This window comes from Rhineura floridana, chromosome 5 (genome assembly GCF_030035675.1).
Source record: "Rhineura floridana isolate rRhiFlo1 chromosome 5, rRhiFlo1.hap2, whole genome shotgun sequence".
In the NCBI taxonomy this organism is placed as follows: domain Eukaryota; kingdom Metazoa; phylum Chordata; class Lepidosauria; order Squamata; family Rhineuridae; genus Rhineura; species Rhineura floridana.
In genome coordinates, this window is record NC_084484.1 from 103847456 (window position 1) to 103874611 (window position 27156).

A 27156-nucleotide genomic window follows, 5' to 3' on the forward strand; every position below is an offset into this window, starting at 1 on the left:
TTTCTCCTTTCTTCCCCACCAGGTTTTTGGCATATATTCACAGGCTCCGACAAGGCAGTAATGGAGTCTTTGAGTGGCAGCTGGTGAAAGATTCTGCAGTTCCAGTAACTGCTCATTTTGATAGCCTTTGTCGTTCTATACATCTAAATTCCATATTTCTTTTGGAGAAAGTAGTGCTGCATACCAGTGCTGCCTTGTAAGGTATGTCTATTGTCTGTATTTTGTATGGGAGTTTGCTTCCTGGTGTGCAGTTCTGGGAGGAGAACGTGACTTATCATTATAGCCATCAAGCAATATAGGAGAACTAGAATTTCCACTAGTGGCTACTGATATCTTTTTTTCCATCCTTTTCTTTTTTTCCTGCTTTGAATTGCCTGCAGGGCATTGTCAAAATACACTTTTTCTACTTTAATGTGTTTAAAGTGGATTACAAAATGAAGTATCTGGCCATAGGCTTAACTTTAAAAACTGAAATATTTCATTATGGTGTCTATGCTGAAGAATGAAAGTTCTTTTTTAACTTTTGCTTAAAATTAATATCTTAAGTAAACATTAACATGAAGAAATTAAAGTGGCCTTTTAGTTACTTTAAAAATGTACGTTTAACGTTACTTTCACAGGATTGTATTCAACAAAGTTGTACTGCTCATGCAAGGACTTCTATTTGCGCAGCAGAACTTCTCCCTCACCACACCCCATGCATCCCTCCAAATCTGCTCTAAGGATTCCCCTAACCCTCCAGAGCAGATTTTGGGGGGGATGCATGGGGTGAGGGAGGGGAAGTTCTGTTATGCAAGCAGATGTCCTTGCACAAACGGGATGACTTCATTGGATACAGCCTGTAGCTTTTTATATTATCTGATTCATGAGATTGAGGCACAAATTAAATGTGACGCCAGCAGATACATTTGTTTATACTTGGGTGTTTCCCACTTATATAACAAAGAGAGGAATGGCGGAGGGCTTGGTTTCATTTTGTTTTTAAGAGCAAAGGCAGGGGAGGTGCTTAAGTCTTCCCGTATCCTATACTCCTGATGTCACTTCACCAGCAGTAAAGCACCTAGTGGAAGAGGCTAGAGGGCAGGGGTAGGAACCTGTGGCCTTCCAGATGTTGTTGGACTCCAACTCCCATAATCCCTGACCATTGGCCATGTTGTCCACCAACATCTAGAGGGCCACAGGTTCCTCCCCTCCTGCAATAGGGGAATAAATGGCAGTTGCCAAGGAGGATTTGTGCCTTTTACCTACATGTCCCTTTTGCTGTAAAAATCTGATCTTGCCCCCAAATTTAGAGGTGACTGAGGTAGACCTGGGTTTAGAGAAATTAGTCTGCTGCTGTCATGTGTGCTTTGAACCTGAGGTAAAATCTATTTCAGTGGATGGCTGTTTTGTTTTTTGGGGAAAAAGGGCATGTTGTTGGTTGGATCTTCCCCCCCATTTTCACAATCTAAAGCTTGGTTTCCAGCAGAAAATAAGGATCTGATGATAACAGCCTCCCACCAGAATCTAATTTTAAATTTGCAATCTGTTGTTTTACAAGGTACTTCATATTTAATAGTGAAATTATGAAGTTCATGAAACCTAAAACTTTGTGATTAAACTTAATTTTTTGTAGTTTTTGTATATTTGGTCTGGAGGTAACAGCTGGGAAAATCAGCATTCTTTGCCTGTGGAAATCCTTTATTTGCAACTAATTTCCAGATGCTTGATAATAACTGATTTAGTTCAGAAGTTAATTTTATGAGTAGTAATATAGGAAGTCCCTATTCAATTCTCAAGTTATTGGCTAACACAGACCAAAGTATGCTTTAAGTTTGTTTGCCTTGTTGTGGATTGTGGCTCTTTATGGCAAATCTTCAGTGTTGTAAGTCTTGTTTGGTTTACTTTGATGTGAGAACATTAAACTAGCTAGTCCATTTTCTTCAAACAAATCTTGTAGCACTTTACTTTAGCATTTATATCATCCTTAAGAACATTCAGAGTACTTCACATGTTATCTTGTCTTGTCACCCAGGTTTGTGACCCTCCAGATGTTGTTGAACTACAATTCCCATCATCCCTGACCATTAGCTATGCTGGTGGAGGCTGATGGGAGTTGGAGACCAACAATATCTGGGGAGTCATAGGTTCCACACAGCTGCTTTAGAACAACCCTGTAAGGGAGGCCAGTATTATTACCTCTTATTGTAGAAGGGATGGGGACAAAGATTTATACAGAGGGGTTTGCCTTGGTAAGTTCATGGCACGGGTGAAATTTGAACCAAGAACTTCCAGTCTTTCTTTCATGTATTTATTTATATTCCACCTTTCTTCTTCAACTGAAATTTGAGGCAGCTAAAAGAAATGTGCAATCCAGATAAGTCAAAACAGGTTACAGAAAGATCCCTCCTTCCCTGTTGGAGTCCAAGAGGAGATCTGGTTGGCACTTGGGCTGGGCAGGCCAATAGAAAGGGCCTTTCTCTATCCCACTTAGCTAAGCTGCATAATGGGTAGACCTTGATAGGAGCCCAAGAAGGGAGGGAATCAGATGGCATTTGGACCAGGCAGATTGACTGAAAAGCCCAGTATTACATTAATCTTTTAGCCATTATGCTTCACTGTTAGTTTGATTATTACCATAGACTAGAGGAGCCCAACCTGCATTTAAACCTTTCAAATATTCCTAAGAAGTCTCATTTTAAAAAATATGAACTGGGATTATATTTTTGTTGTCAATGTGGGCTTAGTGAAAAGCCTAAAAGTCTCGAGGAATTCCTGTCATTATTTGAACAGTGTCTATGACAAGTTAAAACCCCACACTTGCATCATGTCCAATGTATTAAGGATGGTCTGCGTACGTCAGAGCACTACCCAACAGATACCTTCTCATGAGATATTCCTTGCTATACTTTCCCATGAATGTCTCTGTTTGTATATTCATAGATGGAGGTATTAAGAGAACCATTATCACAGCTGCTGGATTTTGTGGTAGCAAATGGATACTCTTTTCAGGAAAGCACTTTTCTCCTAGCTGTTTTTATTTCTTGCTCAGTATAGGTTACTTTTTTGGGAGAAAAGCTTTTTAAATGTTGCATGATTGTATCCATTATTTATGTTTTGTGTTGGGTTCATTGCATGTGCTGAACTGGCAAAATGCATCCAGTTGCTTTATTCATCGGGCAAGTTCCTGCGTGTCTAGGGAATTAGTTTCTGTATAGCAAGTTGGTCTAAAATTAGCAGCTTCTCAGTAGTTGAGATCTCATTTTTGTGCTCATTCTTCATCTGACACATAAGAATGATCTCATAATTCTTGAGGATGATCCATCAGAGCTTATATCTTTCCAGCTGCAAAGAACTTCAGGTGAATTTGGCTGCTTTAGTTTAAAACCTTTTAGTCAGTAGTTCCCAGACTTTCTGTATCCTCTCTATATCCTCCCTAAGCAAGTCAGAACATTTTGAGGCTGTAATCCTACACATACTTACCATGGAGTAAGGCCAACGAAACACAGGGGGACTTATGTTTGAGTAAAAACGTATAGGTTTGTTCTGAAAGTCTCTTAATTGCAGCTAAGAGTGCTCACTTAAGGTTGCATGACACAGACTAGTTGCCCCTTGAACATTTTTTAAGTATTCTGTTGTGCTTGTACTTAGGATGATCGAAGAGTGATAAATGGATGGATTTTCGCTGCCCTTTCCACTGTTGGGGGAGATACAATTTTAAACAAAATGCAAAAGGGTGGAGAGAATGTTGGAGCTGCTCTGTTGTCAAATTCGTAAGCCCTTGTCCTAAAGAATGGACGTGGAGCCTCACTATGTAGGTAGAACATTTAATATTTGAAAAGTCCTACTGACAATTGTGAATGACATTTGAATGTTGTTTTGTGGGCTCTTTCCAGGATTGTGTGTGTTCCACACTTCTAAAAGATAACTGCATTAAGGTAACCTGCATTCTGTGACGAAGAGAGCTGAATTCTGCAACTTGTATAAATGGTGTAACAAATTTAATTAATTTCAAATAACTTCACATTTTGCATAGACAAGTTCTGCTATTGTGCATTGTTGATATAATATAGAAAGGACTTGGACAAAGCTGTAAATGTGCTGTCAGCTGTCATTCTATATTAACACCTGCATCCAGCATACCAGCAAACTGAACAGTGATATGACATTGATGTTCTTACCCATTTGCTCAGCTGCCTGGCTGCTACTGTTGTAGTTGCTACCTCCTCCTCTTCCAGCTGCAAAACAAAATGCCTTGCAATAATTCAAGGTGTTGAGATGGAAGCAGTGCAACCCCCTCCCATCTCTGGTACCCAAGTGCAGGATATCTTCTTACCTAGCTAGATGAGGTGGTTGCAGTAAGAATAAGGAGAGACAAGAATGGCATGCTACCATTCGATTCACTAGTGTGCTAGGGATGGATTTTAATATACAAAGAGAGGCAACTGCAGCTCAGTTTCTATTATCGCATCTGTCTTTGGGTGTAAACTGTTTGTGTTTGTCAGTGCAAAGGACAAGGAGCTATATACTGTCATGCTCTCAGACCACTGAAAAATGTTCATTTATCCAGTCAGCTTTCTGAGGTTTCATCAGCTATCGCCCACAAACTTGCAAGTATATTTTCACAACCAAGGACTAGAAACTGTGATTTTTAAACATGAAAGGATTTTTAGTCACCTAGATTCTGTGTCATAGTCCACATTTGGTGGCTTTTCTGCATTCCGGCAGAATTGTGGCATACACACAACCCTGCCTTTTCCTTTTGTTTTGTTGCAGACAGTTCAAATTCTTTCTGTATTATCTGTTGCTCTCCAGAGTCTGAGAACTATGGTTCCAGTCCAACCTTTCCCCTATGACCACCATTGGGTGCATGCAAGCTTTCTGCACAGGAAAGCTGGTACCAGGGTGGGGAGGTGATCCATAGCGGAATCTCTGCAGGAGGAAGGATGCAGCTGGGAATTGGATTGTCTCTTAGGTTTACGAGTCTAACTGCTAGTAGGAAACAATTCAATATCCATTTAACAAGCAGATTTTGAATAGCAATTTCCTTCTACAAGACTAGGGAAGATCTGCTTTTCAGCTCAGTAACCCCTTTTCCGTTTTTTGAGCTTATAGGACTACAAAGGAAGCATTTTGATGAAAAACACTACACAATTTTTAAAAACTATGATTTGAGGATAAGAAGAGTCCAAGTGGATGTTTTGACTTAGGCAATGGTCCCAGCTGGGGGTCAAGTGAGGGCATGTGCCTGGCATAGAGTCACAGGATGCTAGTTCACATACCACTAGTCTCAGTTCTGAATCCAGCGAGCTAAGTTGGGTCAAGCAGAGTTCAGGTTCGAGCGATAGGCCAGAGTGGAACCTAGGCTGGAGGTCAGATCAGGCAGGCTTGAGTGTTGCTCCAATAACCAGCAAAAGCAGACTAGGCTTTAAATAGGACTTCAGCTTCCTCTGTGCATTGAGCCCCACTCCTAATGAATAGAACCTCTGCTCTTAAAGTGGCCCAACCTGTTTTAGGAACTGTAGACTCTGGCAGTGTGAGGAAGGTCTCCAAGCTGAAGTCCTTGGTGTCCAAAGAAGGTAATGCAATCTCTTCAGGTTGGAGAGGCACTGGTGGTAGAATCTCCCAAGGAGGCAGGGACTTTAAAGGCTGGTTTCAGAGGGCACATCCTGCTCCTAGTCTGAGATGTTCTCTGAATCTGTGTCTTGTTCCCCTGAGGATGGAGAGTCGAACCCAGGGTCATGACCCCGGGTCAGACCAAAGGCCCATCTGGTCCAGCCTTCTGTTCCCACAGTAGCCAAGCAGATGCCTATGGGAAGGTAACAAGCAGAACATGAATACAATAGAACTCCTGGTATTCCCCAGCATTTGATATTCAGAAGTGTACAATAGAACTCCCCCTTGTTAGGCCTTTAGGTAGGGGGGGAATGGGGGTGCCGCCTCGAGCTGTGTTCCCCCCCCCGGATTTTTTTTGGGAAATTATCTTCTCTTTAATTTGGGATATGACAGCCAGTGACAACCTCAATTTCAAGAATGATAGTTTAAGAATAGGACCCTCCCAAAAATTGAGTGAATAAGGCAGGGCGTGTGCACAACAAAAGCCTTGTCTGGAAGAGACCCCAAAAGTCTGTTCACTCAGGAGCTTCCCTGACTGAGGATGGATTTTTCATGATCACAATCATCCTACAGTTACTTAAGTGATCCTGAAAAAAACAGCCTGTATAGCAACATGACCTTTGGAGAGTTAAATATTAGAACTTTGTATTATGGACTAGAGTTAGTCTCCATCCCTTGGACTTTCTTTTGGTATGCTTTTCAGTTTCAGTTGTGCTGTCTACCAAGCCAGCAGTAAAGAAGCATGTTTGCTTGCCTGTAGTAAGAAGTTAAGAGTTTGTTTATTCTGCGGTTATTACAATGAGTAGAGCAGGATTGCATACTTATTGCTCTAGGTGAAATAAAGACATAACAATGTGATGTGAAAAAATGGCTACTCTTTTAAAGCACTCACTATACTCACAATCATAGTCTCTTTTTTTCTTGATTACTTTAAAGCAAAGGATGAAAACAGCCCTAGAGGAATAGAAAAATTGCTGGGTAATACTACAGTTAGCTAGCTGGTTGGGTAGACACCTAAGCTGTAACTCAGGCCTAATTTTTTGTTTTCCCAATATTGCAGCTCAGTGTGAGGCTTTTTTCAGGGTTTCTGGAAAGAAAGCAACCCAGCAACCAGTAAAAATAAATCCAATTGCTTTCCACGATTACTTACTTAGTCCTTTAGATAGCAATCAGTTTAAAAGTTTTCCCTTGATTGTCCAACAGGAAGGAAAATCTAAAGGCCAGGAACAAGACTAGAAGGAGGGACTCTCAATGAGGAGTTAACAAACACACCCTATAGCATTTATTTTCTAAATGCCCTTTCCCTAAACTTGTAGTATGGACAGGTTTGTGTTTCAGGTGGAATCTAAAACTGAGATACCTAATGCAGTATCAAAGCCAAGCTTCACACTCTCTGGATGGAAGAGGAATGATGGGGAAGGTCACTTTACCTTCCTCTGGTCGGGTCCTCACATCCTCCCCACCAGTGGGGAGGGGTTGGCTGGTGCTATGTGCCTCTCCCCCCTCAAATGCCCCACCTAGAAATGTGGCTGTCCCACCCAACAAGGCTGGCTACAGGGCTGCCCCTTGTCTTCCCCAAAAAGTGGAGTCAATGTATAACCATCTTGGTCAGGATTGTTTCAATTCTAGTTCAAGTTCAGCTGTAGCTGAAGATATTCCATCTAGGTTCCAGTTCAGGCCAAGAAAGATTTAGTAGTAACCAATTTGGCACACATGGACCAACTGATTCAATATAAGAAACTGATTTTTGTAAGAAAATTTAAAATTAAATAGAAAGCTCATTATACTGATCATGTACACAGCAGAGCAAGCTAATAAGTCTAAAACTGTTGCAACTAAGTGTCAGCAATAAATTCTATGCACTCTTCAGTTTTACATACATATGTATTTTTGGCCCCAGCACTATGAAACACAAGCTCTCCTCTGCCCCCAGCTCTGGACCTGGTGTCCACTCAGTGTGACCATCTGAGGCAATGAAGCCTTCATGCATTTACCTCTTTGCATGGAGATGTCTCCAGATTCTGGAACCTTAAGTAATCTGGAACTCTAACCCTTTTAGAGATTCTATTTTCTTTTATGTCTCATTCTGAGCCATACTGCCTTTGGAGCCTTTGAGAGTTCTAAGTAAGACTTTTTGGCTGAACCCTTATTCTGAAACAATAGTTTGGGTTTTGCTTTGATGGGAGGGTTGTGAGTCTGTTCCAGTTCAGGTTGAAGAGGTTTTCAGATAATGTTTCAGGTTCTGTTCCAGAAAACCTAAGGTTCATTCTGGGTTTTTTTGTTCAAGTTTGGTTTGACTTCCTGACTAGCAGTAATTTAGTTTATTCACAGTTCTATAAATACTGCAAAATGTATGGAACCTGTTTTAGGGGGATATTATTTCTAATTCTATCATTCTCATTGTCTTTCCTTACATAATACATAAAATACATACATACAGAAAAGGTAGGCCAGGACCCATGAAATGGATTATGAAATGTAGTCCAGGGAATATGTTTTAAATTTACTTCTCCTCATAGGACCAAATTAAAAAACAAAAACAAAACTACACTGTGTTCAAAAGTCAGTATGTTCATCTGTAATCCACTTGAAATGTTGCTCACTACCTCTTTTGTTTTGTAAGCAAATGTAGATGTAGATTATGTTTATCGTTGGGGGGGGAAACTGGAAAAGAACAACATCATAGTCAGCTATAATAGTTAACATGATGATACCTAAAGATGGATTTCAAAGCTGATCAGGCAAATCAATAGCTATTAGCCATGATCGCTCGATAGAAGTTCTATGTTCAGAGATAGTAGATCTCTGAATACCGGTTGGTGAGGGCAATTAATAAGATAAGGATGATTGCTTTCATGCCCTGCTTAGGTATGTTCAGAAGCATCTGGTAAACCAATGCAGGAAATGGGATGCTGGACTAGATGGACCTTTGGTTTGGTATAGCAAGGCTCTTCTTATGTTATTATTTATTATTTATTTATTTAATTCAATTTTTATACCGCCCATAGCAAGGCTCTCTGGGTGGTGTACATCAAATAAAAATATATATTTACATTCAATTTAAAAGCACCTAATCATCAAATCAACAGTTTAAACATACAACACAAGTAAGATTAATCTAATAAACCCATATTAAATACAAATCAGAAACAATTAGAGAGAAAAAAAAGATGGAACATATACCTATCTTTACAAACATTAAATACAAATACTAAAATACTAAAAATATTAAAATGCCTGGGCAAAGATATTAAAATGTTAGCTATTAACCCCAAGGAAGAGAGAACTGTGTAACTTGTTTTAAAAAGTGCACTTCTGCAGCAGAATTTGGCTGAATAAAATATATCAATATATTGATCTCTGGGATCAAGATGGCAATACCTGCATGCCACTGAGGAGCAGATATCTCTTTCTCCCCCAGCAAACCCCTCTTTTCTTACTGACAAACAATCACTACCATGATTTTAATTTGAATCTTTCAGATATGTTTGCTTAACATCCTTTCATGATAGGTTAGGTTCTATATTCCATCTGATTTCATGGTTATTGCCCCTATTGATTTCAGCTGTGTTTCTATTTTATTTTATTTCTTAAAAATTTAATATCGCTTTTCATTTAAAAATCACAAAGCCGTATACAGCACAACATAAACATTACAATGAAACAAACATATATACAATGCTAATGATAATGCAAATAATAATAAAAGCAAAGAACAGACTGGTATTAATTTCTGATAGATGCTTGGGAGAATAAATAACTTTTCAGCAAGTACCAGACTACCATCAGTATGAGCACATTCCATAACTCAGAGGGGAGATAGCTTTTGAACTGTGTGCGATAGCATAGAAAAGATGTGTGTGTGAAAAAATATAGATAAAAATATACACCCTGATAGTCAGACAGACTCTGCACCTAAACAATTTCAATCTTTGGTCAAGTGTTACACAAAGTCATGGGTCACAGCAAAACATTTTGTAATGCGGGGAGGGGGACCATTGGTCAGTTCAACCTCTTGGCTGCTTCTTGACTTAATTTTGGTAAAACCTGTTGCTTTTTATCAAGTTCATATTTCGTAGATCAATTTCTGAATTTGAAAGTAATGGCGTATGTCTTGCTTAGTGCCTAATAGCAGGCTTAGACATGTTTTGTCAGATCCATACACAACAGCCATCTTATGTATGGAATCACGGGTGGGTCTGTCAAGAACACTGACAGGTTAAGCTAATTTTTTTAACACACAAAGAGGAAAAATCACTTTTATGAAGTTTATATACTCTTTCCTATATTCTCCAATCACATTTATAAAACATTCGTGTTTCTTGTTCTTGCAGATCTTTACACCATGGGAAACGCAGAGAGCCAAAATGTAGAACATCAGTTTTATGGAGAGAAGCCTGCCAGCTTGGGACGAAAGCATACATCACGTTCTCTTCGCCTTTCAAACAAGGCATCTCGCCGGACCAGACATGCTTCCTCAGGAAAAATTATTCACAGGAATTCGGAAGTAAGCACACGATCTAGCAGTACTCCTAGTATCCCTCAGTCATTAGCAGAGAATGGCCTGGAGCCTTTTACCCAAGAAGCCAATTTGGAGGACTTTGGAAGCCCAATCTGGGTAGACAGAATGGATATGGGCTTAAGACCAGTTTCTTATCACACGGATTCTTCTGTTACTCCCAGTGTGGATAGCAGCACAGTCCTCATGGCAGCCTCAGTACAGAGTATGCCAAATTCAGAAAGTGGCAGACTTTATGGAGATGAATCAACATATTTGGCTGAAGGAAGTAGGAGGCAACATTCCTATTCAACAAAGGGGACCAATTTCTTGGAGCCTTTGAGTTTCAAGAAGAAACGTTCAAAATCTGCGGATATCTGGCGGGAGGACAGCTTGGAATTTTCACTATCTGATCTCAGTCAAGAACATCTGACGAGCAATGAAGAAATCCTAGGCTCTGCTGAGGAGAAAGATGGTGAGGAGACTCGAGGGAGAGAGGCAGGCAGAAGTCGTCAGCCGCTGGTCACCTGCCAGCGTGCTAATTCCATGAGTGACTTGTATTCTCCCCCAAACTCAAATGTGACAATAAATGGGGGTCCACAAAATACACTAGGAGGGTACTGTCGGAATTTAATATCTCATATCCCAGATACTGAGAACCACAAAATGTTACCAGCTGCAACGGAGAATGTTCCTTCTTACAGTAATTACAACACACTCCCCTGCAGGAAGTCTCATTGCCTCTCTGAAGGAATCACTCACCCCAAAATGAGCCATAGCAACAGTATGCATGGCAGACGAGCAAAAACGACTCAGGTAAAATACCTATATCTTATTTCAAACTTGACAACTGCTGATGTTCACTAATGTACTACAAATATGCTGTTCTTTATTGGGAGAATAATTTAGCTCCCAATAAACTAAGTTACATCCAGATCCTTAATTTGTAATAAAGAGCCAATGTAGACATGGGCAGAACCAACACATTTCTGATGCTTAAATAGAACTTGATTCCCAGGAGATTTTTTCCTATATATTACATTTTCTGAGAAAAAAAAAAAACTCTCTTAAAAATACCACTGTCAGTAAGCGGGCATGCCTAAGAAGCAGATTGTAGTTATTAAAGGAGATAGAAATAATGTGGTTCATTGGAGTGATATTTTCATGACAGAAAACATTCACATAGTTTGGATGGTAAAAAATCGTATCTACAAATGTCAGCTTAATTGGCATAGCAATGTACCATCTATGAGATTAACCCTTAGAATGACAGGTAATTTATTACTTACTATTGAAAGAGAAAACTAATACTTTGTCCAGCCAAAAAGGAGCTTGGGCCATCAGGCTACGAAAGACAGTGGTTCTATGGGCTTTGAAATAGTGCTGCTTCTAACATTTCCTGCTGTGCTCATTCTTTTTATTAAAGATTTTTCATTCTTAAAACATAAAAACAAAAACATAACAAATGGAGATATCACATTCATTCATCGAAGTTAATTGACACATAAATCAAGGTGAGAGCTGTTTTGTTATCACTAGTGGCACTGATGAGGTGGTTTGCTAGGTGAAGTTGCCAGCAACTACTGTGTAGCAGCAATGGAGAGAGAGTGTAGAATTCATGCCCTTGGCTCTCGGTGCTGGGGCATCTATCCATTCAGCATCTATGCACTTACATAGTGCCGGCTGAGGTATGTCTCCACTTCTGGCTCCTGGTGCAAAAAATAAGGACAGGAATTCCCATCTGTCACCTGTCAGCATGCAGTGACTGCCAGCAGTTTTGTGTACCAAACCACCTTGTTGGCCACCCAGTGATTATCAGCCAAAATAAAGCCACATTATCAGCCAAGATGCCTTATCCTGCTGCCTAATTTCTATCCTCTTATCATTACCACCACCACCCGCTCTGATTTATTTATTCAAGCTCCTCTTTCAGCTTGTCAGTTTCTCATGACTGCAATTGCAGCAGCGATATGAGACTCTGGTCTTAAATTTGCATTATTTTCTTTTCCTGGGCCTTAAACAATGGTGATCTTTTAACCCAAATGGTTTTGGAGTATGATATTAATGACTTTGAGAGAAGCTATACAGCATATTATGAAGCTAACACCTGTAACACATCTGCCAATTTCAAGCACAGCCTCAGAGGCTGAGTACACATATCTTCAAAGCACATCTCTTCCCCTCCTCCTGCAAAGAATCCTAGGAGCTGTAGTTTGGTAAGGGTGCTGGGAACTATAGTTCTGTGAGGGATAAACTACACTTCCCAAGATTCTTTTTTGAGGTGGTGGTGAAATGTGGTTTAAATGTGCTTTAAAGATGGTGTGTGTGCAGCCCAAGTCAGCCTCCTTGGGATATAATAATAACTTTTTCCCCACCAAAATCAACTTACCTTTGGATTTCAAATGCACTTTCTTGTTTTCCAGTAATGCAGATGCCTTTCAGTTGTATTCCTGTGCTAGGAATACAACATGCATGAACAGACAAATATGCAATAACTTCAATTAAGGAGCTGACAAACCAAGGGGGGGAAAGCTGGGGCTGTCTTCTGCTTTTAATAAAGGAAATAAAAATATACTTTTCTTATTCCCCTTAATTTTGATGGCTGTTACTTTTTGTTTCTTTAGAAAAGGAACAACCAATGACATAAAATGTATTTTTTTCATAAACATACATCATGCCCATCATAAGCTTAACACTGTCCAAATTAGAAATTGTTTGACTTCTTTATTATTTTGTAGCTACTATAAGTTTCGGAGATGGGATGTTTTTATTTCTGTGAGTGAGTTGCTCTGCATGTTGTACCATTCTGTGCTGTTCTCAACTTAATAATAAATAAGAGTATGAGCCAGGTAAAAAATGAAACTAACATCAGATGGAGTTTATCCAAAATATACTCCACATGCAACTGGTCCTGTTGAAATATATTTGCAAGTAATAGTCTTTGCAGCAAAGAAGTAATCTTCTAAGAAGTAATTGCTAAAATATGATTAGCTATAATGTTCCTTGGTTTTCTGTATTTGCCCTCTCTGAAATGTAGCCAGCAGAATGAAACTAAACAATTCAAGGAAAAAGCCTGAACAAATAGGTCAAATCTAGCACTAGACAGCATGCTTCGGTGACTACCCTGATTTTATTATATGTTCCATTTTAGTACATATGTAGCAGAGAATATAGACTATATCTTGTGACCCGGAAAAAGAAAAACACTTCACATAGCAATTGGATAGGGGTGATAAACCAGCTGACTTGCATCCTGACTTGCAATGCACCGTTCTTAAGTGCAATTAGATCTAACAGTGTGGGCTGGTCAGATGAACAGCTTCTATAAGCGTAGGTGTAGGTATATGTAACACATCTGTGCAAGGTACCCGCTGGATGGCAACAAGGAAGACATCTAAATGGGGGCGGGGGAGAGAGAGAGAGAGAGAGAAAGAGAGAGAGAGAGAGAGAGAGAGAGAGAGAGAGAGAGAGAGAGAGAGAGAGAGAGTGCATCAGTTGGCATTAACTTGCAAAAGGCAACTGGAGGCAGGTTTCTGGATCAGTTGCCTGTATTTGATCCACGAAGATGTGCTAAATATAAAAAATGACATTCTGAAACATATGCTGCTGTTTTCCCACAGAAGAAGCTCTCTATTAAAAAAAAACATCAGCACTTCTTTGTGGGAGCACTTACACAACATCAGTATAGACTCTTTCCACAGTTCTGACAAGGCTGTTGAGCATAAATTAATATTGTGGATGACATCCAACTTAATAATACTCGGAGTAGAACCACTGAAATCAGTTGACTGACTTGGGGGTTTGTGACAACTACTGCCCAGTCATTAATATCCCCTTTTGGGGCAAGATGGTGGACCTTGTTTCAGGTTTCTTTTAGAGGAAAGAGGTTATCTTGATGCATGCCAATATGGTTTCAAACCTGGTTTTGGCACTGAATCAGCTTTGGCCACCCTGGTTAATAACCTGTTTGGGGAGATAGATGAGGGTGTGGGGAGTGCAGCCCTGTTGATTCTCATTGATCTCTTGGTGGCTTTTAATACCATCAGTCATGGTGTCCTCCTGAAGTGGCTCTGCAGATTGGGAGTTGAAGGCATATTTCATTTATTTATTTAATTAATTTATAGCCTGCTCTTCCTCCCAGAAAGAGCCCAGGGCGACAAACAAAACCACTGAAAACCACTGTAAAGCATCTTAAAAACAAAAGACTTTAAAATATATTAAAATGAAACATCTTTTAAAAGGTATTAAAACAAAGCATCTTTAAAAATATCTTTTTTTAAAAAAAGCTTTAAAAACATCTAAAAAAGTAATTCCAACACAGACACAGATTGGGATAAGGTCTCTACTTAAAAGGCTTGTTGAAAGAGGAAGGTGAAGAATGGTGATAAGTGGTTCTGTTCCCACCTGCAGGGCCATTTCATTGGGGCACTGCTGCTCAGGCCCAGGAAAATTGTACTATGGAGTTCCACAGGGCTCCATCTTGTGCCAGTGCTATTTATTTATATCAAACTACTGGGAGAAGTCTTCCAGAGTTTGGGGGCATGGTATCACCAATATGTGGATGACACCCAGCTCTGTCTCTCCATACCATCTGAATCTGGTGAGTTTGTGTAGGTGCTGGATCGTTGTCTGGAGGCAGTAATGGGCTGCTTGAGGGCCAATAAACTGATGCTGAATCCTGACATCATGGAGGTTTTGTAGGTGGGTGGTTCTTGTGTTTGGGAATTGGAGAGGCAGTCTGTTCTAGATGGAAGTCACACTTTCCCTGAATAAGCAGGCTCTTATTTGGGGGGTACTCCTTGATTTAACATTGTCAGTGGAGACTCAAATGGCATGCATGGCAAGGAGTACCTATTTCCAGCTCCAACTGGTACACCAGGTATGGCTCTTTCTGGATCAAAATAGACTTGCCTGAGTAACCCACTTTCTGATAACCTCATGATTAACCTACTGTAATATGCTCTTTAAAAGACAGTCTGGAAGCTGCTGCTAATGCAGCAATGACCACCAAAGTTGTGAGGGGTGACCACATAACACCTGTATTGCACTGTTTGCCAATATTCTACTGAGCCCAATTCAAGGTTTTGACATTAATATATAAACCTCTGAATGATTTGGGTCCCAGAAACTTGAAGGAGTGTTTCCCATTATCACCCGGTCCAAACTTCTCTTGTTACTGTCAACCGTCACAGCCCATTGTGCAGAATTAAAGCACTACAGATCAACTTGTTGCATTCAACTTGGTGCTATCCCTTTCTTGAATTTTATCTACCCATCAACAGAGGAACCCCCCCCCAGCAGTTTCTTTTAACATCCTCCCTGAAACAAACCTGTGGCAAAGGGTTACATGCCTGTAATGAGCAAATACACAATTTGGAAATACTGGTGATAGGAAGCAAAGCTGGGACAATTTACTGTCCTGGGGGATGACTCCCTCCTTCCTTATTTTCTGCTCTGCTGTTTGCCTTCCTTCTCTGTGTGAGAGCAAGTTTTCCATGGAAAGAGAGACACAGGGTGCTTTCTGTTTTCCATACTGGTGTGGTAGTCATTCCCTCATTCCATGGAAACCTGAGGACTGTAGTTCTAAGAAAGAGCTAGGTATCTTTCACACAAAATTATCCTCCTCACCAGCTACCATTCCTAGGATTCTTGGCCAATGAGATAGGAAAACCACAACACTTACATACATATAAAATCAGTAAAATTAGTCACATAAATATATCCACAGAGTATGAGCCCTAAAGTGTCCTGGTGTGTGAATCTTCTGAAAAAATGATGTGACATACAGCTGTCTCTCCTAAAAGTACAGATTTAGTAAAGTGTTTTTACCCCTTTAAAAAAAAAGTCACTGTGGATGGATTTTCAGCTGGAATTATAATTCTGCAATCAATAGTTCATTCCTCATTGTCAATGCCTATGAATCTTCCTTTAAACTAATAGCAGGTGGGAGTGGGAGCTGTTACCTAGGTTGTCATTTTGATTACTAAATGAATAGCTATAGTTCAAAATAAAAATTTAAATCCATATCGCTGGAAGTAGGAGCAAATTGTCACACAGTATTTGTTAAATGTGAGAGCACTTTGCAGTAATTGCATACTGTTTAGGCTTTCAAATGAGATATCCACAGCCTTGCTTTTTCAGACCCGTTTCTGGCTATGAAAGACAAGATCAAAATTGGATGTGTTTGTCAGAAGGGGACCGCAAAAAGTTGAGAAATCTGCCACTAGTTTGATAGACTAAATTCTGCTTTCATTAAAAATAATGATGGGTAGAGACATGCTGCCTGAAATGGCCCTTGACATGCTTTTGACCCCTCTTGATTGTAGACATATTTTATACTGAAGGAGATTTTTAGGGCTTTGTGCACCTTTAGGGACTTGTTTCTATAAGAGGTTTTGCAGTCTAATCTCCATGGGCTTAAAACCATGGTAATTAATTAGTATTTACTTGCATCAATTAGCGTTAAAACACTAAGATATAATACTAGGGCACCAAGCCACACTGGGAGTTAGGTGAAGTCCAAAGCCTACTTATTGGAAGTGAGTGCCATTGAAACCACTGAGATTTTCTTCCAGGTAAAGTTGTTTGGAGCAACTTTAAACATAATTATTAGGTGATAAGCTCTATAGAACTCATTCTAAATAAACAGCTTTTAAGCCTGGGATATGGATGGAGATTAATTGTCATGAATTCCCTTTATATCCTGGATTTAGAGAACCAGTGATTGACCCTGGATAAAATAGAGAACAAAATAGAGAATGAGTTGTGAAAGAACACAACCAAATGTACCATGTGGCCATACTTTTGTAGCTAAAGTGATTGAATGTTGTGCTTGTGACTATTAAACATCATGTGTCCAGATCAATTTTTAACTGAGCCAGATCTGAACTCATTAGCAGAGAACAATTTTTTTACATTTTCATGAACTTAAGGGTATTAGGTTGACTCTGGGTGATCTGGATTAAGCTCTGTGATAGATATCTAGTTGGACCAATTGTTGTTGCTGTATTCATTGCTGATATATAAAGCAAGATCCCACTTCATAGGTGTTCTGGGATGAATTTTACACCACGTTATGCTGCTTTTGCTTTATTTTAGCAATGCACTTAGCTAATCGTTTTAAGAAACTTCATTGTTATGCTGTTAACATAGGTCTTAGCATGTTAAAGATCTCACTTAAAAACTTATATTTATTTTTCTTTCATTTGATCCAACTGAGTTTCTAAGGCAACTTTCATCAAGAGTTAAAACACAATACAGAATTACAAAAAACCAGTTAAATAATACAATCTACTAAAAACAAAGCAACCCATTCTTAGCAATCAAGTTACTCTGTCTGCACACAAACATTCCTCAAATAAGTTGGAATTCCAAGCAATGATTAAAAGATTACCTCTGCCCAACGCTAGTGCACAGGAAGAAAATCACGGTGCTGTGCTCCTCTCCTGTTCCTGCCAAACTATTGAGAGCTAAGCCAGGGTTTGACTTAGCATTACATCCAAACCCAGGCTCGTGGTTTGTCTCCCCCAAACAAACCACAAGTAGTAAACTCATAACAAACCTTGTTTATAACTTGTGGTTTGTTTGGAGAGAGACGAACCATGATCCTGGGTTCCTCTGTAGTACTCCTGGTATAATGGTAGCAGCAGGGGCTGGGAAGGAGAAAAAAAGGGACATTACTTTCTTCCTGTGCACTAGCACACTGCACATTCACCTTTTAATCATTATTAAGCTTTACTATGGTTTAAAGTGATATGTGAACTGGGTCTTGAGTATTCAACCATAATTCATTTATAGAATACATCTTTTGCATGCAGGAGATTCTATCGCTGCATCTCCAGTTGGAAGGAGTGGATAGCAGATGGTGGGAAAAACCTCTGCCTCAGACCCTTGAGAGCCACTGAGCAATAATGAGCTAGATGGGCAATGGTCTGACTCAATCAAGATAAAGTAGCAGCTTCCTATGTTTCTGTATCATTATTTCTGACTATCTGAGGTATGCAGTCCCATAGAACTGACATAGCAGAGATCTTACCTTAGAACTTTGATCCACTGAACCTCAAGGCACCTACTGCTACTCCGTTTCAGACAAGCATGGACTAATCAGAAGGGATAGCATTGCATTTCTGTGAGGTCAGGAGGGGAAAAGGGTCCTGCCTGGGTAGCAGAGAGGGAGAACTCATGAGCTATTTGCACTATTAATAGGCATGGAAGCCTTTTTCATTATATATCAAAGGGACTGACCTTAGATACAGTTTTCTAACTACTATTGTGATAGCATGTTATCATTCCCCTCTATTTTTGAGGTTCAAGTATGAGCACTGTTGTTTATCTAGTCAAAATGGCACCACCCACATACAAGAGGGCAGGGATCAGCTGTCTCTTGAGAAACACAGATTGCAGAAGTACAAAAAATATTTAAGCAAATGAAACCTAAAAGGGGGGGGAGAGGAGAAAGAGAAATCTAAAAAACAATACAGTGAGGTCTGATTGTTGGTACAATAATGCTCCTTTCCTCTCCTTTATCTGTTGTATGGTCGAAATGGTTATGAACATTTTTTAGTAGATCAATTAAATGGGCAGTGGCCAGCATGTTTCTGGAGAGCAGAACAAAGGTTGTATTTTTCTTTATATTTCTGGGTGTTTTTACTCTCTGTTTACCGAGAGCTTTGAGCCATTTATAATAATAAAGACATTAAAACATTACAAAGCCAATACAGCACAGTGCTCTATCAAAACATTTAAAACCAAAATAGCATCTGAAATGTCATATTCTGTCCAACTTCAATCCTTGGCTGGAGGGTTGTCTTTTTTTTTCCTTTTCCAATTTGGCAGGTGCAAATGTTCTTCTGATGTCCACTGACAGCAGCGATAGATGCGTGATTTCATGTGAAATTCAAAATAGGCAAATGCAAGCTTTGCTACAAAAAATAAAATACATTATTATAAGTGAAGGAAGACATGGTGTACAGATTATTATTTTATTACATTTATTCTTTAATGTAGTTAATCCTGAATGTAATGAAAACTGGCTAAATTCAAGCCACATTTAAAGAGCAGCATATGTAATATTTCTCATAGTCCATTTCATATATTTCAAGAAATATGCAGAGAAAGGTACCCAAAATGATAAAAGAGTTGGAACACGTTCTGTATGAGAAAAGGCTAATGTGTCTGGGGTTTAAGGTTTATAAAATCATCATTATTAGTATTATTAGACTTGTTAGTTGCTTGTTACCTGAAGGTTTCCAAGAGACTTACACAGTAAGGGTCCCGCTTCTTGGCATTCCACTAATACGGCGCCTTCAGGGCAATCAGCTGGAGTGGGAGCTGAAGCTCCCCGCTCTCCAGCTGATCTTGCCAGAGGAGGGGGAGATCAGCTGTAACACGCTACAGCTGATCTCCTCTTCTGGCTCGATCAGACTCCCGTGCTACAGCTGATCTTGCCGGAGGAGGGGAGGAGTGCACTACAGCTGATATACTCCTCCTCCAGCGCGATCAGTGGGTTAGGTTCCAGACCCCTGCACTACAGCTGATCTGCTTTTTGGCAGTTTTGGCTTTTCGGCGGGGGTCTGGAACCTAACCTGCCATATGAGTGGGGCCCTACTGTAACATAAAAGCAGAACAAACAATCCCTATAACGGCCACAAGAAGCTTGGCAGCATGCTAAGAACAAAAACATAATCATCTCAATCTATTAGATGCTTGGGGGAAAAGATAAAGTCTATACCTAGTGCTGAAAAGATCAATGAAGGTGCTAGGCAGACCTCATTGGGGAGAGTATTCCACAAACAGGAGCTGCAACTGAAAAGGTCCTCTCCCTTTTCATCACCCTCTAAGCCTACCTCAGAGAGGGAACTTGGAGAAAATGTATAGTCTCTCTCTCTATCGCATAATACCAGAACATGGTGGGGTGTCACCCAATGGAATTAATTGACAATAGATTCAGGATAGACAAAAGAAAGGGCTTCCTCACTTAATTGTGGAATTAAACTTCAGCAAGATGCAGAGATGACCATGAACTTAGACAGCTTTGAAAGAAAATTATGCAGTGTATTATCTAGTGGTACAAACAAGTAACTTCCTCCTATGACTCTACATGTTTGATCCAAGTGTTCTGAAAAATGTGCAGGAAAATGATTCATATGCCTTTTGTTTTGGCCATTTGAAATTTGCATCTGTGTTGAAAGTGAGAAATAAAATTTTGCTTTCTTTTGCTGTGTCTTTGCTGTAAAGAACCATCAAATTATTCCCAAACTGGTCAGACAGCTGTCTAGTTACCTAAATTCATCCTGACTGCACGAACCTGAAGACCACTCTTTGAGTGTATGAGTTAATATCATATATGAAAACATATGAAAACATAATATAATAAATTATTTGGACTCCTAAAATAGTTTTTTGATACCTTTCTCTGCCTCTCCTATTTATGCTTTCAATCAGAAGTTAATGGCTCCAGATAATGGCTCGAATAAATTTGTTTGTTGTACAAAATGTCTTAGCAGTAGGATTTTGACGTTTAGACAATATAAGTTTTTGAGCTACAGAAAATCTCTTGATTATATATTATATGTTTCAAGGATCTCCATGTGAAAACCCACAATGAGTTGCCACAACTGACAGTTCTGTGGCACCATGCTCAATTAGATGGGTGTAATTTCCAACAGTTAACCTTTCCAGTTAAGTGTATGTTTGAAACATTTGTTTTCAGAACGTTTTTATGCATTTTGCTGTGACCTAGTTGGCTTCTGGTTTGGCAAATCTCTCTCTGTTGTATTCATTCATTTCCAAAGGGGTGCCACAAGACTCTTTGTTTTATTACTTTATGTGATTGTTCAGGTAAATTCTTTGCAGGTGACTAGTTAATGTCGTCAGCATTTTTCTTGTTTTATCTGGCACATGTTTAAATATATTTTCAAAGCAAGAGTTAAGTTGACTTTTATGTAGATAATCTAATTTATGTTTATGTAAAGACAGCAATATCACAGGTCCATTCCACACATTATGCAGAGGCAATCAAGTGAACATTCAATTACAACCAATCATACCTCCCTGATGAATGTACCCATGATGCACATACTTGCTATGGTGCCCATACTTGCAAAAACATAGGTGTCACATTCTCATTTTTGGGTGTATACCTAGATGTTCACTTAAGAAGCTTTAACATATGAAGTGGGGCGTATGTTGCAATGGATATTTAGTGAAAAAATAAACAATGTTTTCAGTATTTATGAGATTTATAACATTGTTGTTAATATCAAAAGGCAAACTACCATGTAGAGAGTGTTCTTAAAACCAGACCCCCGTGTATCTCATGGAATCTGCTTCTTCTATCTAGATCACCCAAATTGATACCAGTGTCAAGGTCATGTCTGTATAGACTAGGTAAATGCAGGGGAAAGAGTTGTGTGGCACAGATGGTACATCTTTCATCTTGAATAACATGGTGACACTAGTTAATATGAAAGTGCTGACAACAGCACCACAATCCAATCATATCTAAATTGATAATCATGCTTTCATCAATGGGCAAACATTTCTTAAGAATAAAATTCTAGATTGGTTACTGTTCCTGCTATTATTTGTTTATTTATATTATGCATATGAGAATGACTAAACACACTTGAGAACCATTGATATGATCAGCAAAATATACTATTGGGGCAAGGCAATGGTTGTTATCTCTGGTTGTAGGTCAAAGCTGATAGTGTCTTTATTTCAAAACTTACACTTGCTAGTAACCAAGCTAAAAAAGAAAGACAAACCTGCAGAATAATGTAACTTTCCCCATGCTATGCCAAGTTGCCTTGATCTGTAGCATGATTGAAAGTTTGTTTTTTGTTTTTCAAAAGGAAAAGAATAGTATATATTAGCCAAGTTTAGACAGCAAGACTAAACTGTATGAATCGATTGTTCATCTCCCTTCCACATATTCCTGCATTGTAGAAAACATAGCTTGATATTATATCTGAATCAGGGAAATTATGGTTGCCACTAATTATGTTTATCTCCAAACCAGACTTAGATATTACAGTTTGAATTCATTAGTAGTAACTATAGTTTGCCTAATTTTGATTGTCACACCTGACAGCTCTGCACTGTATTTACAGTCTGCAGCCAAAAAAAAGTAGAGAGTACATCAGATAAGCTAGCTATGGTCTCATGATTATATCTTGCTATCTACGAACTCTACCCAATATGTATGTAACACAGCAGTGACATGATAAGCTAGCATGGTCTCATGATTATATCTTGCTATCTACGAACTCTACCCAATATGTATGTCACAGCAGTGACATCAGTAGGTTAATAAAGAAACAACTTTCAGCAAGTGTGTAGCAATCTACAGACACAAATAATATCATAGGGGCAAGTCAAATCTTGTTGCATTTTTTTCTTTTGTAGTAACTGAAGAGCTCTTGCATCAGCAAAATGATGCAGCTGGAGATGGGTAGGGGAGAAAGAAACGTTAAGTATAATCCTACCAATTGCTCCAGTTCCCTGGATAATGTTACATCAAGTTGTCGTTGTCCACTCATCTTTTTGCCTAGGGTATCAACATTTGCCCATCTAATGGCCACAAGGGAAGGAGCTGAACTGTATGTACATCCAGCCACGTGCTGCCCTGTGTTTAACATAAACAGCATGAACATGAGCAGATTTCACATATCAGGAGAAAGGAAAAGAGAATGAACTTTTGGCATCCACAGAAAGGTGATGGAAAGGGACTTGTGCTCTACCTCCCATTGCAGGGGAAAATACAAATCTTGGAGATTCTGTGCTGCATTTTCTAGGTTATTGGGCCTATGGGAAGAGCTTGTGGTTGGGGAAAAGAGGAAGAGAGGAGTAATTAACTGGAGCAGGAGGGAATGAATACCCCAGGCCAGCAAGGGACATTGTACTCCCTAAGGTGAGAAGCTCCAACACCTCCTCCTCTGCTCCTTCCTCGTCTCCCTGCCCCCAATTACCTTTTAAACTGTTTTGCTGTCCCTAATGTGGTAGCTACACTAGCAGACTCTATCTTTACTGCTCCCTCCTCTCTCCTCTCTGCCTCACTCTAAGAGGGTCTTTCCTCAGATCAAGGCATTCTGGGTAAGGTGATAAGGGAGAGTGCCTGCACCGCTGCAACTTTGCTACAGTGGCTAGAAATTCTCTCTTAAAGTTATTTAAAAGTTTAAAATGACCTGGGTGTCTCACTCTGAGGAAGGATCCCATCCTGAGAGCAAGATGGAGGGATGGAGCAGACACTGGAGAGCTCAGTGCAGGAGACTCACTGGATGGGATGGCAGCGGAAAGGCATGCAAGCAGGGGGCCCAGGGATTCAACTCTAATCTGCTGCCTCTGCAACCCGTAACAATTCATAACTATGTTAAGCTATAGGGTGTCTGCAAGGGCTGGAAAAAGGCTCTTTTTAAAAAAAACAATACAACTCCTAGAAACTGGCTCTAAGACAGTTATTTGAGGATTAGGAATCTGTCCCCTAATTTGTTTGAATGAAGCAATAGTTATTTGGGGAGAATCTTCTTGAAAAAGATATTGTCGTTCATATGCCTTCTTCCCCACCCCTTCAAACTCTTGTATATGCAGATAATATAAAACAAATAGATTAGTAATCAACAGGAAAATGTGGTTTGCATGTAAGTTGAACTTTATTTGGTTATTATATATTTTGAATAAAACCTGATTCTGAAAACAGTCCACAAAATTTGTTGTTCCCAGGGGTTCTCTGGCATGTGCCGGGAAACTAGCAGGATGGGCAGAGCAGGCTTCTTATTTTTTGCCAAGCTTCCAAGAAAGAGAGAAGCAGCAGTTTCTTTTACTCCTTACCCATTGCCTCCCGTGAAGTGAAAATAGTCTTTAGTTTCTGGCACAGTGAAAGATCCAGTGACATATCAGGCTCCAATACCTATCAAGAAGAAGAGTCTGTCTAAGGGGCTGGCTGGCTGCTGAATCTCCGTTTCATATGGTTTAGGAAGTGGGTCTGGCCCTACTTCCTGCCTGGAAGAAAAAACTAGGGTGAAGTGACTAAGGGTTAAGCCGTATTGAGGTTTATCACTACAGAAAGAGTCTACGAAAGACATTGGGGACAAGCTGGAGGCCGGTAGTAATGTAGTTGTTTATTTTTGGCATGGCTGCTGTTACCAAGTTTTTAGTAAATACATATAGTTTTGTTGCTGAGGAAGCACATTAAATCAGGCTATTTGGCTTAGGACTTTCTGGCTGGTTTGAGTTCAACAGAACTGCCAGCAATCCACCACATACCTTTAGTCTTCTGGGATCCTTACAATTTGTGGTGGACTTGGACAAGGAGTTCTTTATATTTTGTGTCCAGGCAGTCATCCCTAGACTCTCTGATCTAATAAGACCTACTTTTATCCAGACTGCTTGCTAATATTTTCACAGGTTTCTCTTCTGCCCCCCTCCCAACAATTTATCGTGAACTTATCTTTTACCTTTTTAACATAGCAGTGCAGTTTTCATATGTTAAGGCATACCTATTTATCCACGTTTTGGGGGGAATGCTTGATTGATTGTTCCTTCCCAGTGATTTTATACCAGTTGTGATAAAGTGATTTTAGATGTGATTTTTATGTGTTTTACTGTGTTTTTAAAGTTGTTATAGTAGTGTAACCAGCCTTGGGACCTTCTGGTGAAGGATAGGCAATAAATGTACCTAACAAAATAACTAATAAATTAGGCGGTTTTTACATGGCCTGTTCACATCCTTCCGAGTTGATGATTATGGACTGCCTTCAAGTCAATCTCGACTTATGGCTACCCTATGAATAGCTTTTTCATGATAAGCAATATTCAGAGGGGGTTTACCATTGCCTCCCTCTGAGGCTAATCCTCCCTAGCTGGCTAGGGCCTGCTCAGCTTGCCACAGCTGCACAAATCAGCTCCTTCCTTGTCCTAGCTGCCAGCTGGGGGGCAACTAGGCTCCTTGGGACTATGCGGCTTGCCCACTGCTGCACAGGTGGCAGGGCATGTAACCCCTGAGCCACTCACTGTGGGGGTGATCTTTAGCTGGCTCTTGACACCCAGGAGACAAGAGCGGGGATTTGAACTCACAGACTCTGGGCTCCCAGCCAGTCTCTCCTCCCCATTGTGCTATACCAGCTGATACAGCACCTTAAAAATGTGATCCAGCTGTAGCATTTGAAATCCGTCCATTTAATATGGTGGATGATTCTATATGTTTTCGACCTTGTTCACAGAGAACATTAAGAAGTTTATGTGCTTCAGTGTTGGAATTGTTCACATAGCTGAGGAGTAACTGTCAAAGAGACTATAAAATAATGTTATTTGCCATTTTTGAACTAACAGCACTCAGTACCTGAAAACAAGATAGGACAGACTCCCGATTTATGATGGTTGGAAGGGGACCTCACTCCATTTCTTTCCAGCAATGGCAGAAAAAGTGATAAAAATGGGACATAGAAATAATGTTTAAAATATCAAGTAACGATTTCATAATGATGGAATTAGCAATAAATTACTTATGATGACCCCATTTTTTCTATAAATCTAATAATAAAATAAATAAAAACCAAGCACAAGAACCATTTTAATCCTCCTCAGACTCTTATTTTTTCCATTTTGACAGCTTGGTTTAGATTAACCACAGGGGTTGTGTCTGTCTAAAACTGGTATTTGTACAGTGCTGAAATGAGGTGTGCTATGCACTGGTGGCCAATCACCCAAAGAGCACTTATCCAATTACAAAATTGGAGTCTCCTTACCACACAGCTTTTTATTGACCACCCAATTTTTTTTAATTAGCTTAATTTTACTTATGTTGACCATTTTCCAGTGGTCTTTCTCTAAGGTCTCCTGTTCTCATGTGTTGCAAAGAACTGGGAAGCTAATTTGTGATACAATTGTCACAGCTTAGCAAATGAGGAAGAACAGAATAAAGTCCTCATTCTACAAATTGCTTTGTTCCTATATAGGCTGAATATTGTGAGTAGAGAAATTAGGATGATGCAGGACTTTGCATTTTCAGACTTGGCCTCTAGTAGTCTTTCAGGTGGTCACTCAAGACCACTGCTGCCTTGTGGGTGTCTTTTCAGTGATGCAGTGAATGTAAAGGTCTTATTGTGGAGCAGGGAGGCTCTTCCCATGGGAATTATGTCCCTTCAACATGTGGCAAGCCAGCCCTGCTGCAGTTGAGGACCCTCCTGGTCACCCTCCTGAGTGGAACCCTGGAGTCCTGCCCCAAAGACACCACTACATCTGCTCTGTGAGAAAGGTTTATGTTCTGTCTTTTTTATGTTACTTTGTCACATATCTGTAAGCATAGGTTTCTTTTTGGGGTTTTTTGTTTTGTTTTTTTCATATCTCTGTGTGTGTGTGTGTGTGTGTGTGTATGCATGTGTGTGTGTTATTCATGAACATGTATGCTAAACAGTCTTGTCATCAGCCAGTGACTATTCACAATTCTGCTGGGAAGCTTGTTTCCCTCCCTCCCTTTCCCAACCCAAAGAAGAGCTGTATCACTGCAGTTCTTCAGGGATATTTTAATATGTACTTCAACATTCTGAAACTATCCTCTACCCATAAGGAGATGGAAATTCAGCAGCTTTTAACACGCATCACTTTTGGACTGGAGAATAGTAGTGAAGTGATAATCTGAAGAGGTATCAAAGATAAATGTTTGCATTTTAGAATAAATCTATATTTAGCATTTCTCCCTCTGAATTTTCAGGGGCAGTGATCACTCCATTGGAGGTTGCTTTTCTCTTCTCTGTCTCATTTTTTTGGGAGGGGGATCCTTTGTTAATTTAAAAAATAACAGCGTATGCTGCAGCTGTTGAATATTAATAAGATGCAGAAAATATGTTGAAATGGCAACCAAAATGCTTTATTTTACCTGTTGGCGTTCTGGTCATTTGCATGTAATAGAAAAAAGAAGCTCCAAAGTCCCATGCAGTAAAAATATGACTATTCTTAAGTAATGTTTAGTGTGCTTTATTCCTCAGAGGAGAGAGAGAGAGAGAGAGAGACCATAGGCACACAAATTAAGTTTCAACCAATTGTTCCAATTTAACCTAACAATT

The 27156-nt window shown here is 39.7% G+C and overlaps 1 protein-coding gene across 17 annotated transcripts in view; it reads left to right on the forward strand.

Annotated features, from left to right (window-relative positions):
* TIAM1 (TIAM Rac1 associated GEF 1) overlaps positions 1-27156 on the forward strand; it is a 229617-nt gene that overhangs the window by 118620 nt on the left and 83841 nt on the right. For 10 of the 17 annotated variants that reach the window (XM_061627834.1, XM_061627835.1, XM_061627833.1 and 7 more), the window contains 3 exons: positions 23-201; positions 3631-3797; positions 9930-10909. In XM_061627834.1, the coding sequence (XP_061483818.1) occupies positions 3773-3797; positions 9930-10909 (1005 nt within the window). In that variant the 5' untranslated portion in view covers positions 23-201; positions 3631-3772. The remainder of the gene's footprint in view (positions 1-22; positions 202-3630; positions 3798-9929; positions 10910-27156) is intronic. The other 7 variants (XM_061627849.1, XM_061627850.1, XM_061627848.1 and 4 more) reach the window with 3 other exon arrangements.